At 40.5% G+C, this 14615-nt stretch overlaps 1 protein-coding gene across 1 annotated transcript; it reads right to left on the minus strand.

The window, feature by feature from the left end:
* Positions 1 to 587: 587 nt before the first annotated feature.
* Positions 588 to 13781, minus strand: tmc2a (transmembrane channel-like 2a). Its single transcript, XM_030065500.1, has 20 exons — positions 13707 to 13781; positions 13214 to 13252; positions 12103 to 12511; positions 11178 to 11330; positions 10690 to 10780; positions 10475 to 10556; positions 10271 to 10377; positions 10062 to 10160; positions 9424 to 9566; positions 8914 to 9061; positions 8198 to 8386; positions 5732 to 5911; positions 4944 to 5102; positions 4275 to 4403; positions 4063 to 4130; positions 3432 to 3671; positions 2839 to 2964; positions 2050 to 2128; positions 1395 to 1512; positions 588 to 1026 (listed from the first exon to the last, which is right to left on the minus strand). Exons 1-20 carry the CDS (start codon positions 13741 to 13743, stop codon positions 827 to 829), a joined length of 2796 nt encoding a protein of 931 aa, XP_029921360.1. The 5' UTR covers positions 13744 to 13781; the 3' UTR covers positions 588 to 826.
* Positions 13782 to 14615: the final 834 nt, after the last annotated feature.

Raw genomic sequence — 14615 nt, forward strand, 5'->3', positions numbered from 1 at the left:
CGGGAAGTTCTGTTCTCTTTTCAAATTCGGAAACATAAGTTTGGAAGAGACTGCAGCAAAATGAACTTAGACAGAGCGTCTGTGCATTAGCACCACCAAGGATGTTATTAAAATATTTAAAACTTTATTCAGAGTCACAGTCATACCATCACAGACAATGTCAATTTTGACATTAGGGAAAATGAAGGCCTTGAGTTACAGATGTGTGACAGTCGATAAAACAGACATCAGATATTACCAGAGATCACGCATATCCAAAACACATGATTTAACTCAGTGATAGTCAGGTCTTTTTGAATGTGATAATGGGGCCAATATCTACAAAACCAGCAACAACATGAAAATGTTTACTTTGTCATATATATCATAAGTTATATTACAACCCAACTTAAATGATTAATATCTAACGGGCACTCATCCATTTATCTTGCCTGTTGTAACACTGAACAAACATGACAGTAATTCCTCTTAAATAAAAATCATCTCTCTGTGGAGTTTTAAGTTTTTTGTCACACGTTGTTACAACAAACTGTTGTGGACCATTGCTTATGGGCTTATCTATTCAAAAATGATCTCTCGGTGAAATTCATGCTGTTGTTGATGTAAAGGAGGATATCATTTCATGTCCGGTGAGACATCAGGACTGATGAACGCCCCTGTGACTGAAACGCCACATTTGTAACACCTCACCAAAAAGAACATTTTTACACTGTTTGTTTCTTTATGTGCCTGTTAATATATATTAATATATCAGTCGTAAAATAGTAAGGTGTTTTCTCAGGGATTAACACAGCCAGCAGGGTTGTTCTGTCACATTCTCACTCCATTATCTCGGAGGCGGCCCTCCCCTCTCGCGGCCTCGCCCCGGTCCTGCACCCGGACCACCAGGTCCCCTCGGGCCTGGGGGCCGGTTCACCGGTCCTCCTGCGTTGGGATTGGCCGATGCCAGAGATACATCTTTCTGCAGGTTAACACCTTTTCCACCCTTTGACTTTGCTGGCTTTGCATCCGGCTCTGGTTTGTTTTCTGTTTAGGGAAAGAACATAATGAATGAGCTCAACCCAACAGCAAACAGGCTCACATCCTGGTGAGGCTCCATGCTCACTTTAGTTTTAAATTCAAAATCTGTATTGACATAAGGCAAATTCTACTGTTACATAACATAAACTCAATACATACAGAAGGAGTACCAAGGAATAAGGCCATGGCAGAGCAGCAGCATCTTGAGATTAGAGAATACTTCTCTATGTGACTTCAACTTTACTTTTAACACTTGACACACATTTATCATTAAGCTCAAGTAAGATTCAAACTGCTAATCACGCAAATGTTGAGCTGTGTTCTCCTCGTTGAGCTTCAGGGGACAATCTGCTCCACAGGAGTTTGTTACTGACCCGGCTCCGGTGGGGCAGGAGGAATGAGGGAACGGTTGGGAAGCAGGTCCTCCAGATCCTTCATGACCTGATTGGTGCTGTCTGTGTTGTTCCTCCGGTTCTTCTCCTCATCTCGAGCCTGGGCAGAGTATACATTTATTTATATCAGGGACCATGTAAAAGAAAATTATTCATCTCAAATGAAGACAAAGGATGCTTTGTGCCAGATTTAGCTACTAGTTAATTTCCATCTGTAGTCCCTGGGCAGGTGAACGGAAACAATAAAGCACAGAGACAAACCTATCATCTCCGCAACAGGGAGAGGGAAAGATCGAGAGAAATTAAAAAAAGAAACAGACATAAAGAAAAGAATCACCACAGAGTTAGGGAGAAAAGGAAGGTGTGTTTCTATCCATTTTTATGTGTAATCTTATGTATAAACAGTGATTTAGAAGACTCTTTTGTTTTTTGTGTCTTTGTTGTTGTTTTTTTGGTCCCACATCTCTCCCTGTTCTCAAATTCAGGTTCTATGCAACCTGTGGAACTAAAGTTTTGCTTTTAGCGAGTATCTGGCTGAATTATTATGTGGAATATAATTATGTGGTTGCTTTGGCGTACTGTAGAATGAATATTATGGAAGTTTCTGAAGAGACTTTTTCCTGCTCTCTGTACTCACCATCTGCATCTTCTTCTTCAGCTCCAAGTTGGCGTTACTGTAGGCCTCAGATGTCGATTTCAGATAATAGATGGCCAGCCTGTGAGGAAAGACGTCAGAATGGACTTGGTTTTGTTGGTGTAGAGACACACAGGATCTACAGTTTCAGGTTTTGCTGCTTGCACTGACACACATGATGCAACACAGGAGAGAACAGAACGTGTCATGTAGTGCAAAGAGACAAAATAAAACTCTCTGTAGGCAGTAACTCATGAGATGTGGAGAATATTTAAGAATATTTAATAATATTTGGTTAAAACATGAGTGTGTGTGTGTGTGATCATGCATTTGTGTGTGTACATGCATGTGCAAATGCAATCAATAATCAATATCAATAAATAGCAAAGGTGCTAAAAATAGGTCTAAGGCCGATGTTACGTGTGAAACTTTATTATGCAATTTGGTTGCATGCAACTGAGATGTTTTGGAGTTCAATCCAATGAAAATCAAGGCCTGGGTTTGCATCATCAAGTGGAATGTTCCACGTGATTTTGGCACCATAGCAACATTAAAAAATTAACTACAACATGCAACAAATTGCATGTAAGTTGCACTGTGTCTCATTGGCCTAACAGTAGTACAAATAAGGAAAATTCAGTAAAATTAATTCATAAGTGGGCAAGAGAGACTAAAACAATGTATTTAAATTAGAAGGTTCATCTCAGGTTCAAAGGCTCACGGCTGCATGCATGTGGGCTCACGCACGTGCACACATGTGCATGTGAGCCAGCGTGCCACATCTATACTCACACCATGAGTAGCACAGCGGGTATGATGAGGCCGGGGTTGGCTGCATAGCTGAAGAGTGTTCCCATGAAGGCCGGCAGGTCCAGATCAATAGTTTCAATGATCACATCAAACATCTTTTGCTTCCCACTGCAGACATCAAATACAATCCAATGAGAGAGTGTGTGTGTGTGTGTGTGTGTGTGTGTGTGTCATGATTGCGTGTGGATGATATTGAGCGGTCTGATGCTGATTTCTAAGTATGGTCATGCTTCCTAATCAGTGTAACTTTTTAAACCACATCTTAAAGTAAATTTTTTTATGCAGTGATCTTTATATAATTTGGTTTTACCCATAACACACTGTTTCATCTTAAATCCTACTTTCAATTCCTGTCTGTTATTTGTATGCATCGTATTTTTGGATTTTATAGCGGATACGACTGTGTTTGAAACATGCTTTCTTAAATCTTTTAAAATTTTTGGATTAGTATCTTTTATTAATTATTATTCTATTATCATTATTGTTAACATTTAGATTATTAGTATGATGATCATTGTTATCATTATTATTGTTGTAGTTGTTGTTGCTGTTATTATTATTACTATTATTATTACCTGAAGGGTCCACAGTCAAAGGAAGGGGGCAGAGTCATGATGGTGTAGACTACAGGTAAGAGACTGAGGAAGAGGATGAGCAGGAGCAGACCCATGTAGAAGTTGTTGGACTTGGAGGCCTTGAAGACTCTTTCATGGGGGACGTTGGTGGACATCACCGCCCAGCACTGGTAGTACATGGAGGTGAGGAGGCGAAGCACGTTTATGCCCACCAGCCCAGGGGCGTAGAATGCCCCCATCCTGAAACACAGTGACATGTCAGTGACACGTCAGGGGCTCCTGCGTGAACTATGACATTTCTCAGTTTGGTGTTTGGCCAGATTGCCATGACAAAATGTGACATAACATAGTATAAAAAATAAAAAAAATCAAATCACATGCCTTTAATATTTCAAATCCACATGATACACTGTCTAAATAAGACAGCTTCAGAGTGGCTGTAAGGTTTATTTTGTCACTTTGACGGAGCTAGGCTAATGACTCCCATAGACTTCAAGTCTTTATGCTAAGCTAACATAAAAAGCTACCCATAGGAACTGAACTGCTGGACGTACAGAGGTGAAAATGGTATCAAGCATCTTGTCTCAGCCAAGTCAAGGTGTACTTACTGCACATAAAGAAAAGTTCCTACCAGATCATTCCTTGATTGAAGACCAAGCCAAGGACATTGCCGCTGATATCAAACTCTGCATATGATGGCTGTAAAGACGGTTTCATATTCAGTTAGGTGACAACAACATACCTAGAAGCGCTAGAAGTGAAGTGTAGCCCTAGCAAACAGTAAAGATCCTGTTTAATTCAGCTGGGAACCAAAAATGATGTTAATGACAGCGAGTGGCTTACAAATCCGGCCTCCAGGTCCCAGCACCAGCAGTAGTTAAGGAAGCGAACAATGAGAGCCCTGGCAAAGTCACCGATTAGGATGGTCAGGTACGTGACTTGGATGTCTGACACTGTCAGCTTCACAAACTCCTGAAACATGAACAGCAATAAGATGGGTAAGTACCACCATGAAGTGCAGAGCTAGGCTTCGGGCCAAGAAACCAATTACATTTTAGGGCTGCGATTTGATCTGCCATTCGACACTCGTTGGTTTTAGCTATAACTGTGCAACTAAAGGAGATGTCATTCTGAATCTTTGGGGTACATTTTCAAGAAATTAATTCAACTGATGGTAATGATGCAATTTGGTGTAACAGTAAATTGGACAATTGCTCTGTGTTGGTGGAGGTAATATAAGAATGACAGTAAACTAGAATGCATGGCTTAGCTTTTTAGTTCTAGCTTTACACATATCAAAATGTTATATGATAGATAGATTTACTTTATTTATCCCAAACTGGGAATCTATCTATCTATCTATCTATTATATAAACTCCAAAATTTAGACTGCACCAATCCAAAATGAATGGAGGCAACACAGGCTGGCAGACTAGATAGTTAGATAGATAAATAGATAGATAGATAGATAGTCAAGATGTAGGAGTGTAAATTAATTTTTTTGTTCATTACGATGCCGACAGCGGTCTCCCAGCAGGGTCCCCTGATGACATCTCGGGGGTCCATGGGTGGTGGCGTGGCACTGGAGTCGTTGGTGGTGAGTGAGAAGTTATAAGCATACTGCAACGCAGCGGCGTACGAGGCATTTTTAATGGACTCCTCTTCTTCCAACTAAAAGACACACGGCGATGTCGTGTTATCAGTGATCATCGTTTTTACTAAGACTGCTGTTTAACATGTACCAAAACAACACGCCACCCAAATCGGCTTTTTGTAAATACCAGAGACAGAAACAAACACAAAACTCAGAGCTTGGTGGACCTGAACTTTGCTTTAACTTATTATTCAACATTTTATGAAACATAGTAAATGCTTCGGCTGAGAGAGGGTGGCAGAGAGTGAATCTTCACTGTATGATCTTCATTAGCTTTGAGACTTAATGCGTCTAATGCACATACGTTTTTTTAATTGTAAGGCACATATTTTCATATTCCTTATTTCTTTCAGTTTCTTGTAATTTAATTCTTCTCTTCTGAGAATTGTGCAACTGCAACTGACCCAGTTTCCCCTCATAGATCAATAAAGCATCTCTGATTCTGATTCTGATTAAAATGACACACAAAAACATGATCCCACTGGGAAAATAGGCGGAGTGTCTTTTATTTGAAAAAGTCATGGAGAACCTGTTACTGCCACAACTGCCTGACAGGTTTTAGCAAAGCCACCATCACCTGTGGCAAGTGTTAAAACTATCAAGTAACTGTCCTGCAGATGGGACATACACACTTCTTACTACATACCTTGCTGTTGACCTCATCGAACAGGGCAAAGAGAAAAGTGTAGAGGTTTCCCAGGAAGAGGGCGAAGATGCGTCCCAGCTGCCACTTCAGGGCGATTCGAGGATGGTAGTCCTCCAGCTCCGCGATGGTCTCAAACAGAGGAGGACACACCAGGCCCAGGAGGGACATAATGATCTCCAGCTGGGCGAAAATGACAAATAACATCTTCACATTACAACAAATAAAACCTTGTTATGATGTTTTTACACTTATATAGGCTTGTGATAGGTCTGTTAATGGAGCCATGAGAGCAAGTCATAGATGGAATGGAAATATTGTCTTATTGATGGCCTTACAGCAATGGAATAGCTTCAGGAGGCTTTGCTTGCTCTGTTTAGCCCATGTGCATGACTATTTGCACACTCCACTACACCGGTCACCAACTTTTCTTCTTCTCTGCCACCGCAAGACGCAGTTTCCAGCTCAGTAACTGTCCCCAACTCTACCTCCACCCCTCACCTTCTGTTTTACAGTTTTTTCTGATTGCTTAGGCACTATCTTTGAAACTATCGGCTATTTTTGCAATACTCTGCACATCCACCACAAAACCTCACAGCCAACCTATAAAACATTATACATCTCTTGCAAAAGCGAACACGTCTTGCAAAACTCTTCAAACTCTTTTAAAAACTGCACAAACTACGCACTGATAGTAGAAATGAAAAACAACCTTTTTTCTTTTTTGCTTCTTTACTTTTTTTACTTCTTCACCTGCTCATCCTCCGCTTCCTCCTCCTCATCTTCACCCCTCCTCCTCTCTGTCCAACACTGGCCTCCATTGTTGTCCAAACCAGATGTTTACCTGAGACTCAGGCCCTTTTTTCAAGCAAACGTATTATTTATGTAAAAGTGTTTTCACATGTGTAAATGTGGAAAGGCAGCTGGCAAAGTAGTGTGGCGATTTAGATACCAGTGATTGCAGATTTGCCAAAGGGGGGGTTATTAATTTGCAAACTGGGTGTAAAGCAGTGAGTTGTGTTTACAGTGTGTGTGTTATAAAATTACAAATGCAAGTGTTCATACTTTCAGAAACTGTCCTTCAAGAATCACTTTTAGTGTTTAAACATTCAGAAAAAACTGTAACAAATGCACTAACCATACGCTGTGGCCCTCTAGCTCCCTCCACTGGCCTTTTGTTTGAATAAATAATAACCAACCGTGACACTAAATCTGGGTTACACTCATCTAGGTCACTGCCAGTTCCAGCAACTTAATAATTATGTCCTCAATCCACTTGATTTAAAGTTAAAGAGAGCCCTTTAACTGCTAGATCTGTCTCTAACTAACTTAATTTTAAACAATTCTAATACTTCAAAATTATTTATGATAATTTATGATGATAGAATAATGGCAAGGATGATGTTTCCCATGTAACTGAAATCATCTCAGACAGTTTCACACATTTTCATGAAGCCAGAGGAAGTGGAGCAGCAGTAGTCCATAAGATTGCATTTTTAAAGGTCTCTAATCTCTGTTGGCAGCTTCACTTCAGGCTGTTATTTTAATAATCCTGCAACAAGTCAGCCTTTTCCTCCAGAGGCCTAATTTGGAACCCGTTGGCTCATAATAACTTCAGGCCATTTTCACTACTCCTGCTTTTAGCTTTCAGGTTTCACAAAGTGGTGGGTGAAACAATAAAGTTAAAATAGGGTTTTAGAAAAAGTAGTCGTTCAGTTGACTGCCTTTAAGAAGAACAATATTTTTTAGAAGATTTCAATTCTCAGAAGGGGAACGTGGTAGTACTGCAAGGGAGTATATGAGTTTTTTTTCAAATGTTGATTTAAAAATAACAGTCATGCGCAATTCCTAAAACAATCAGGTGATGCAATAATAAGTTCAATTTTTTTTAAAAAGTAAATGTAAATTTGATGAAACACATTTGATATTCAGTCGTTCCGGGTTTCCTTTACGTTTCAAATGTGTGTGTTTGTGGTTTGAATCTGCTCTCGTGGTTGTCGAGCGAGGATGTTTGTTCATTAAGCCAAGACAAAAATCCAAACAATGGGCTTGTGATTAAAACCTAACACCAATACAGCTGAAAGCAAGGAGAAAAAAGCCAAAAAGAAGCAAAAACAGAGCCAACAAAATCTCTTCAGTATTAGGTTGTTATTTCAAACACTGATGGAGCTGGATTGGACTTCTTAGTAGACTTTTTTTTTTTTTTTTTTTTTTTTGGCAGTGGTCAGGCGGTATTTGGCTGAAAATATATTTCAAAAGGGTACATTGTTGAAAAAAGTTGAGAGTCACTGATGATAAGATGATTAGAGGTTGTTTTGGGGTTTTTTTTCTTGGCAGGAGAGCAGAAAAAGTCGATTAGTAGCAGTGATTCAATAGTATTTGTAGTAGCAGCATTAGAATGAGTGTTAGAAATACTAATAGTAGTCAGAGGCGGTGTTAACAGCTTCCGTTCTCTGAGTGGACTGTTACCTCGTTCTTCTCGTACCAGCTGAGGTCGTCCCTGGTGGCGAACTCCTGCGACCTCTTCACCACAAAGTAGATGAGGTAGCCGCTCCCACCCAGGCTGCAGGTGATCATGACGTTGGCCAGGACCCTCAGAAACCTCCTCAGGTGGATGTTCTCATCCTTCTGGTTCTCCTGCTCATCCACGATGGACTCCTGTTCTTGACAAAAAAAAAGTTACAGAATTAACCGTCCTATTACCTTGGTGGTCAGTTTGACCCCGTTCAGTGTCTCTAAATACATCATTAACATCATTTTTTGCTTCATATTTAATGATTTTTTTTCTGGGTACACCTGAAATTATGTTTTATTTAAAGAGCTATTTAGGTGGTTAACAAGAAACATAAAGTACATGACACATAAATTATTATTGTAATCTTTTTCTGGAGATTTAAATTGCTGATGTCAAACTGACCCCAAGGGTAGAAAGTACCAAGAGGGTTAATAAATTGAAAGTTTTTGTGGTCACTAGTGATACTGTTCTCTTTTATTTGTTTATTTTATTATATTGGTTTTGCTATTGGCATTATTATCTCTTTTTTATTGTGAAGGCCACTTTGTAAACTTGCTCTGAAATGTGCAAAATCAATGAAAATGAATGAAATGAAAATGAGAAACATAGTGACCGGCTTACACCCATTTTTTTTCTGAGAAGAGAATTAACTTATCATTTCCATGGTTACCTTGAAGCTGGTGGTGATGGAGGCGTACTTGTTATCGGCGGTCTCTGCGTTGCCGATGAGGTAATCCCAGCTCGTGAACATTTTCCAGGAAAAGGTGAACTCCCCGTCCTCTCCGTCGCCACCGCCAACATCTGCGTTCTTAGCCATTCTAACCACCAAAGCAGATTAAATGAACACATACAGAACGCCAGACACAGAAACCAAGTCTTGATATCTGTACCAGTGCTTGTTGAAGTGGGGTTTGAGGACCAGGACATCCTCAGCAAAATGAGGAATAATTTAATTTCACTGTAATTTACTTCACACTAGAAGTTGTTACAATACAAAAACCTAACTGACCTAAAACATTTAATAAAACAACTTGTCATATCAGCGTCCTTAGGGCAGACGTTCCTTGGGTGATTAGTTTTGCTCTTGAACTTGTGTGACGGTTAATATCCATGAAAGGCACCGTTACAAAGCTCGATCCCTGAGTGGTCTAAGGGCAGCGTGATGTTGCTGCAGACTCACGTGCGGATCACAACCATCAGGCTGTAGCCGAAGGTGCCGATCCCCACCATGAGGTAAGACAAGGGCAGCCTGAACTTCAGCAAGCCAATAGTCCTCTCGTCGTTGTAATATCCATAGAAAAGGACCGAATATTTGCAGTATCCCTGAAATAAAAATAGTCATTGTTATGTAAATCTGGTATATCTGAATAGGAATTGATAGATTATTTTATTATTATTTTTTAATTTATTATTTATTTATTTATTTTGAACATGTTGTATAAAGGACAACAGACAATGCAACAACAGGGAAACAGAAGAAAAGTACAAAAATAAATAAATAAATAAATTCAATGCTATTTCATCTAGATAGATAAATAACCTTTGCATACCCTATAAGGGTAATCAAAAACATTAAAATATATCTATAGAATAGCTATAAATCTTTGCATAGACTAAATATATCTGCAAAATATTCATAAAATAGAAGTGTATGTACAATAGATGTCTAATCATAATGTATAATGTGTAATATAATTCCCATGTGGCAGTTTCCCTGATGTCTGGTACTGGGTGACAGAGACAGTCAGGCTTATGACACATTTTTAAAATAATATATAATTCAGCCAAGTAACTGCATGCCATTCATATTTGACTCACGTTGAAGTCCATGAGGACAGAGTAGTCCTGAGCGGTGTCCTGCTCATCTCTGGGAACAGTCTTTCTCGGAATGGACCCGTAAGGAAGGCCCATAAGAACCTGAAGAAAATCAATTCAGTTCAATTCTCAGTTCAGGGGAATCATAATGTCATCATGTTGTGTCGCTGTTTGACAGGAATATCTTTTTAAGTCAAAAGAGTGATTTTCACCTCTGGGATGACCACAAGGCCGAAGGTGAAACCAAACAGGACGAGGTTCATGCCGTACATCCAGCGCAGAAAGATAAAGTAAGATGCCACAGATGAACCGAAGTGACCTGGGGGATGTTCAATAAGATTTCAGGTACAGCATGTGTCCACTAGGTGGTGCTGTTCAGACGCATGCAAACCGGGCTGTTTGTAAACACGACTTACTTTCCACCTCTTTTATCTTCCGCTCCCAGGGGATGCAAGCCGTTCTGAAATTCTCAAAATCCCTTTGGAACTTGATCCATTTCTGAGATTAAAAAGAGGTCCAAAATTGAAGTTCCCAAAAAAAATAAAAAACAACCTCAACCACACACACACACACACAAACACAAATGCAAGCACAAAGCAGAGAAAGGTACTCTGTGTCCTTAGATTCGAACCTTGGTCATCATCACTTTGTAGGCGTACCACTTCCTGCCTTTTCCTTTGCCCAAAGCTCCTTCAAACTTATCCACAAATTGTTGAGCCTCCCTGAAAAGAGATGATGGTAACAAGTGAGACAATGGATTTATTCTACACCCATATGTATATCATGATAGGTCTCAAAACTATATCTTAGATCATGTGTGCTTCTTAGGTCAAAATGAACGGGATTGTTACTTTGCAGATTTGAGGGATCCTGTCAACACCAACTGTTGACAATGAAACCCTTTGATAAAGAACCAAATGAAATCCAATCTAAGTGTTCAGATGACAAAGTTTAGGGAGATTTGTATTTTTTTTAGTGTGGAAAATACATTCTCCAAGTGATTTGTCTGGACTTTTACAGTCATGTATATTTGGTTCATCTAAAGGCTTCAAATGAAGACCTGGACTAAGGCTAACATTGTTTGTCCTAAGCCAGAAAATGGGACGGGTGAAAGATTACTTCAGGTGTGTGAGCTTCCGTCTCATCCTCCATGGCTTGTTCCTCATGTTGGCAATCAGTTTCTTCTTCTCCTCCACCTCCTCCATCAGCGCGGCCATCTCTCCCTCTGACATGGACTCTTCTTCCTCGGCGTTGGAGCCGGAGTCAGACGAACTGGAGAGAAAAGGACGAGAGCAGAGGTGAAGGGGGAAAAAGAGGGTGGAAAAGATGAAATAGCGGAAATTGTTGAAGTAAGCAGAAGTATTTCAGCCTTTTCATTTGATGCGCTACAAACTTCTCACGATGAAGTGGACTGACTTGCTTCTGGTCGCTCATTACACTTTGATACACAGCTACATCTGCGCTGAATGCATTGTCTCTTTGCATGGCATTCAAAGTCCATATTGTCCTTCAGTGTTATGTGTATCAGTAAGGTATGTATGCACAGTGTTCATTTGAAAGTCGTCAGTGATACCCTGCAAAGCTTTCAAAGCTTTATTCCACGGCAACACATTGCAAAATGTATTGGGTGGATTGCTGTGACATTTGTTGAGCACGTTCCTGCTCCTCAGTGAGTGAATCCTGTCCACTTGTTAACCTCATGACCTTTCCTCTACTTAAAGGAATGCTCCAACGTTTTGGGCATAACACCCTTTGATTGATTCACTGAGACAAAGGGACAAACAAACCACTGGATGCACAGAGATGAAAATGGTATCCAATGTCTTGTCTCAGTCTGGGTGAGACGGAAAAATCGTGTTTTGCCCAAAATGTTGGAGTATTCCTTTAAGGCCAAAACACTATTTTCCCACTAAATTAATTCATTTTAATTCTGATTTGAAAGTATTGTTATCAAGGATGAGTTGGGGGAGTAGGTAATTATAAACTCCAGAAATTCAGACACACAATCAGTTTTTTTCAGGTGATTTAACCTTGTCTGGCATACCTGCCACCCTTCTTCTTCTTCTTGTCACTGTCCTTCCCCTTGTCCTTCCCAGCGTCCTTCCCCTTGGCATCTCCTTTCTTGCCCTTGCTGTCTTCCTCGTCTTTCCCTCCACGCTTCTTTCCCTTGCCTCCTTTCTCATCCCCGCTGTCCTGATCCTTGCCTCCTTTCTTCCTCGCGGCTGCTCCCCGCTTCCTCTTCGGAGAATCGTTTTCACTATCCTCGTCCTCATCGCCATTACGTGCCTTGGCCCGCCTCCTTCTGTTTCCTCCCCTGCGTGGCCTGGGGGCCTCATCTTCGTCTTCATCTTCCTCCTCCTCCTCCTCATCGCTGGCTGCTTTTTTGCCTTTACCTCGGCCCTTTGCACCTCCTTTACCAGCTGCCTGTTTCTTTTTCTTCTTAGCGGCACCATCTATATGCAGAGCAAACGCACACACAAACACACACACACACATGTTCTTTCATGCATATAACTAAATACACACCCCACATTTGATTCTTTGAAAGTTAAAATGGACACCATCCATTAGAGCTAGTTAAAATACATGAAATTGAAATCACATCAAACACTTCATGCAAATCTAGACAGAACTCCAGGCACTCTTGCGACAGGATGTGGTTTGGGTGAAAATCATTTATTTCACATAATATATAAACAAATTAACTGGCTGGTTTTATTTGATAGTGGTTGTTTTTAATTTGGCAGGAAATCCAAGTGTGAAGGAAGGCAGTTGCACACTCGTAGCCACGATGCAAGAATGATTCATTATGCATTCCCCCTCTCTCCTAACAAATTAAAAACAACCAATATAAAAAAAAAAAACCTGCCACTTTCAGTCCGTGGGTCCTCATCAGGGCAACAGGAGTGTTTGCGTACATTGATCAGCCTTAAATACTTGATGAATGAACAAGAATATAGGGTAAGTACTCAAGGTGCACATACTTTATGTCTATGGGCAAACACAATAATGTAGAAAAGGCATCCGGAAAAACGCTGTAAAAGGAGTGTATCACTGAGCAATGAGGGTAAGTAGACCCACTGGGTTAAACGTACAAATAAACAAAAATCAAAATCAAAAGCTGTTTTTGACTGACTGTGTGAATATTCACTTACCATCACTGTCACTTACGTCCCCGTCTATCTCTATCCCAACTGAGGAAAAGCACAAAAACAAGGCATCACACTTATCAAACGCCAAACCAGGCCAACAGACATGAACACATGAAGAGTTTGTTTACCAAAACATGCAGCTACAGCTTTATTCATTTCTATAAACCATGTTTTTTCAGCTAATAGTAAGAAAATCATACAATTAGATTAATGTATAGGCGACAGTTGCAGAAGAATTTAGGATTTTTGAGTCAGTGTGTTCTGTGAAGCATGACACAGAACAGTCTGTTCCCTTTTTCCCGGGAGTGATCACCAATCTGTTTCTGCCAATAAACTCTTCCCAAGCGTCTCAAAATCACAAATTATAACTCCACTCTCTACTATCGCATATCAAACCTCACACATCACAAGTCCAGTGAAAATATCTTTCTTTTGCACGATGAAACAAATGATATTTTGGATCATGATAAATTGGAAGCTGTGCCGTTGAACTCACCATCCTCCATTTTCGCCATGTCACTTTTTCGGGGCATGATGGAAAATAAAGTTTAAAGCCTCTTCTCTGTGTCTGCTGTCCTTGCTGTGTCCAACTGCAGTGGTCGGTAAACCCCGAGTCAAGTCCTCCCCAGGTTGGCTCAGGTCCACTCGGCTCGCAGCCAATACCCAACTCAGGTATCTAACGATTCCATCACCATGACGACCACTTGATGTGACCTGCTCCCCAGAGGTGTCACAGAACAAGAGGTTATAAAGTGAAGAATAAAGGGGATTATTGTAATCCCCTTCAATAGTGGAACAGATAATATCCCTCTAATCAAGCCGGCACGCAAGTGTCAGTTTTAGATAAAGTGCATCGAGCTCCCAATTTGCAGATGCGGTTCAAAGAAAATCTGGCATTATGGACAAACAAATCTATAGAAATGACCAGAAGACAATCGCTTTACAATATGGGAGTGCTCAGCTGGAATTTTTTGCTTGTTTTTTTTTTTTTTTTTTGTCCATACAGCCGAAAGATTGTGTCAATTAAACAGTCAGAGACACTCTCACTGGTCTGGTTATTGGAAACCACAGCCACACACAGCACAAGACGGGACGCCCTGAAGATTTAATGATGGTTTAGGTTTCTTTGTGCGAGACCCATTAGGCCAACAACTAATGCACAATACAGATGGCACTGGTGCGATATTTTGAAGCCCTCGGTGTGAATACAACACAGCCGTTACCAGATGCAAAGAGCGAAACAGTTTCCCGTGTCACTGCTAGACACTTTGCAGAGGAAGGTGAAGAGGTGAGCGGGCCAGAGTCATATTAAATAATAGAGAGGAGCTCGTTTTTCAGCATTACACAGTCATCTGCTCCCTTCAGACTTCTGCTGGCACGACTCTGGCGGAGGTGACACATTTGT

The sequence above is a fragment of the Myripristis murdjan genome, chromosome 12 (genome assembly GCF_902150065.1).
Source record: "Myripristis murdjan chromosome 12, fMyrMur1.1, whole genome shotgun sequence".
Classification (NCBI taxonomy): Eukaryota; Metazoa; Chordata; class Actinopteri; order Holocentriformes; family Holocentridae; genus Myripristis; species Myripristis murdjan.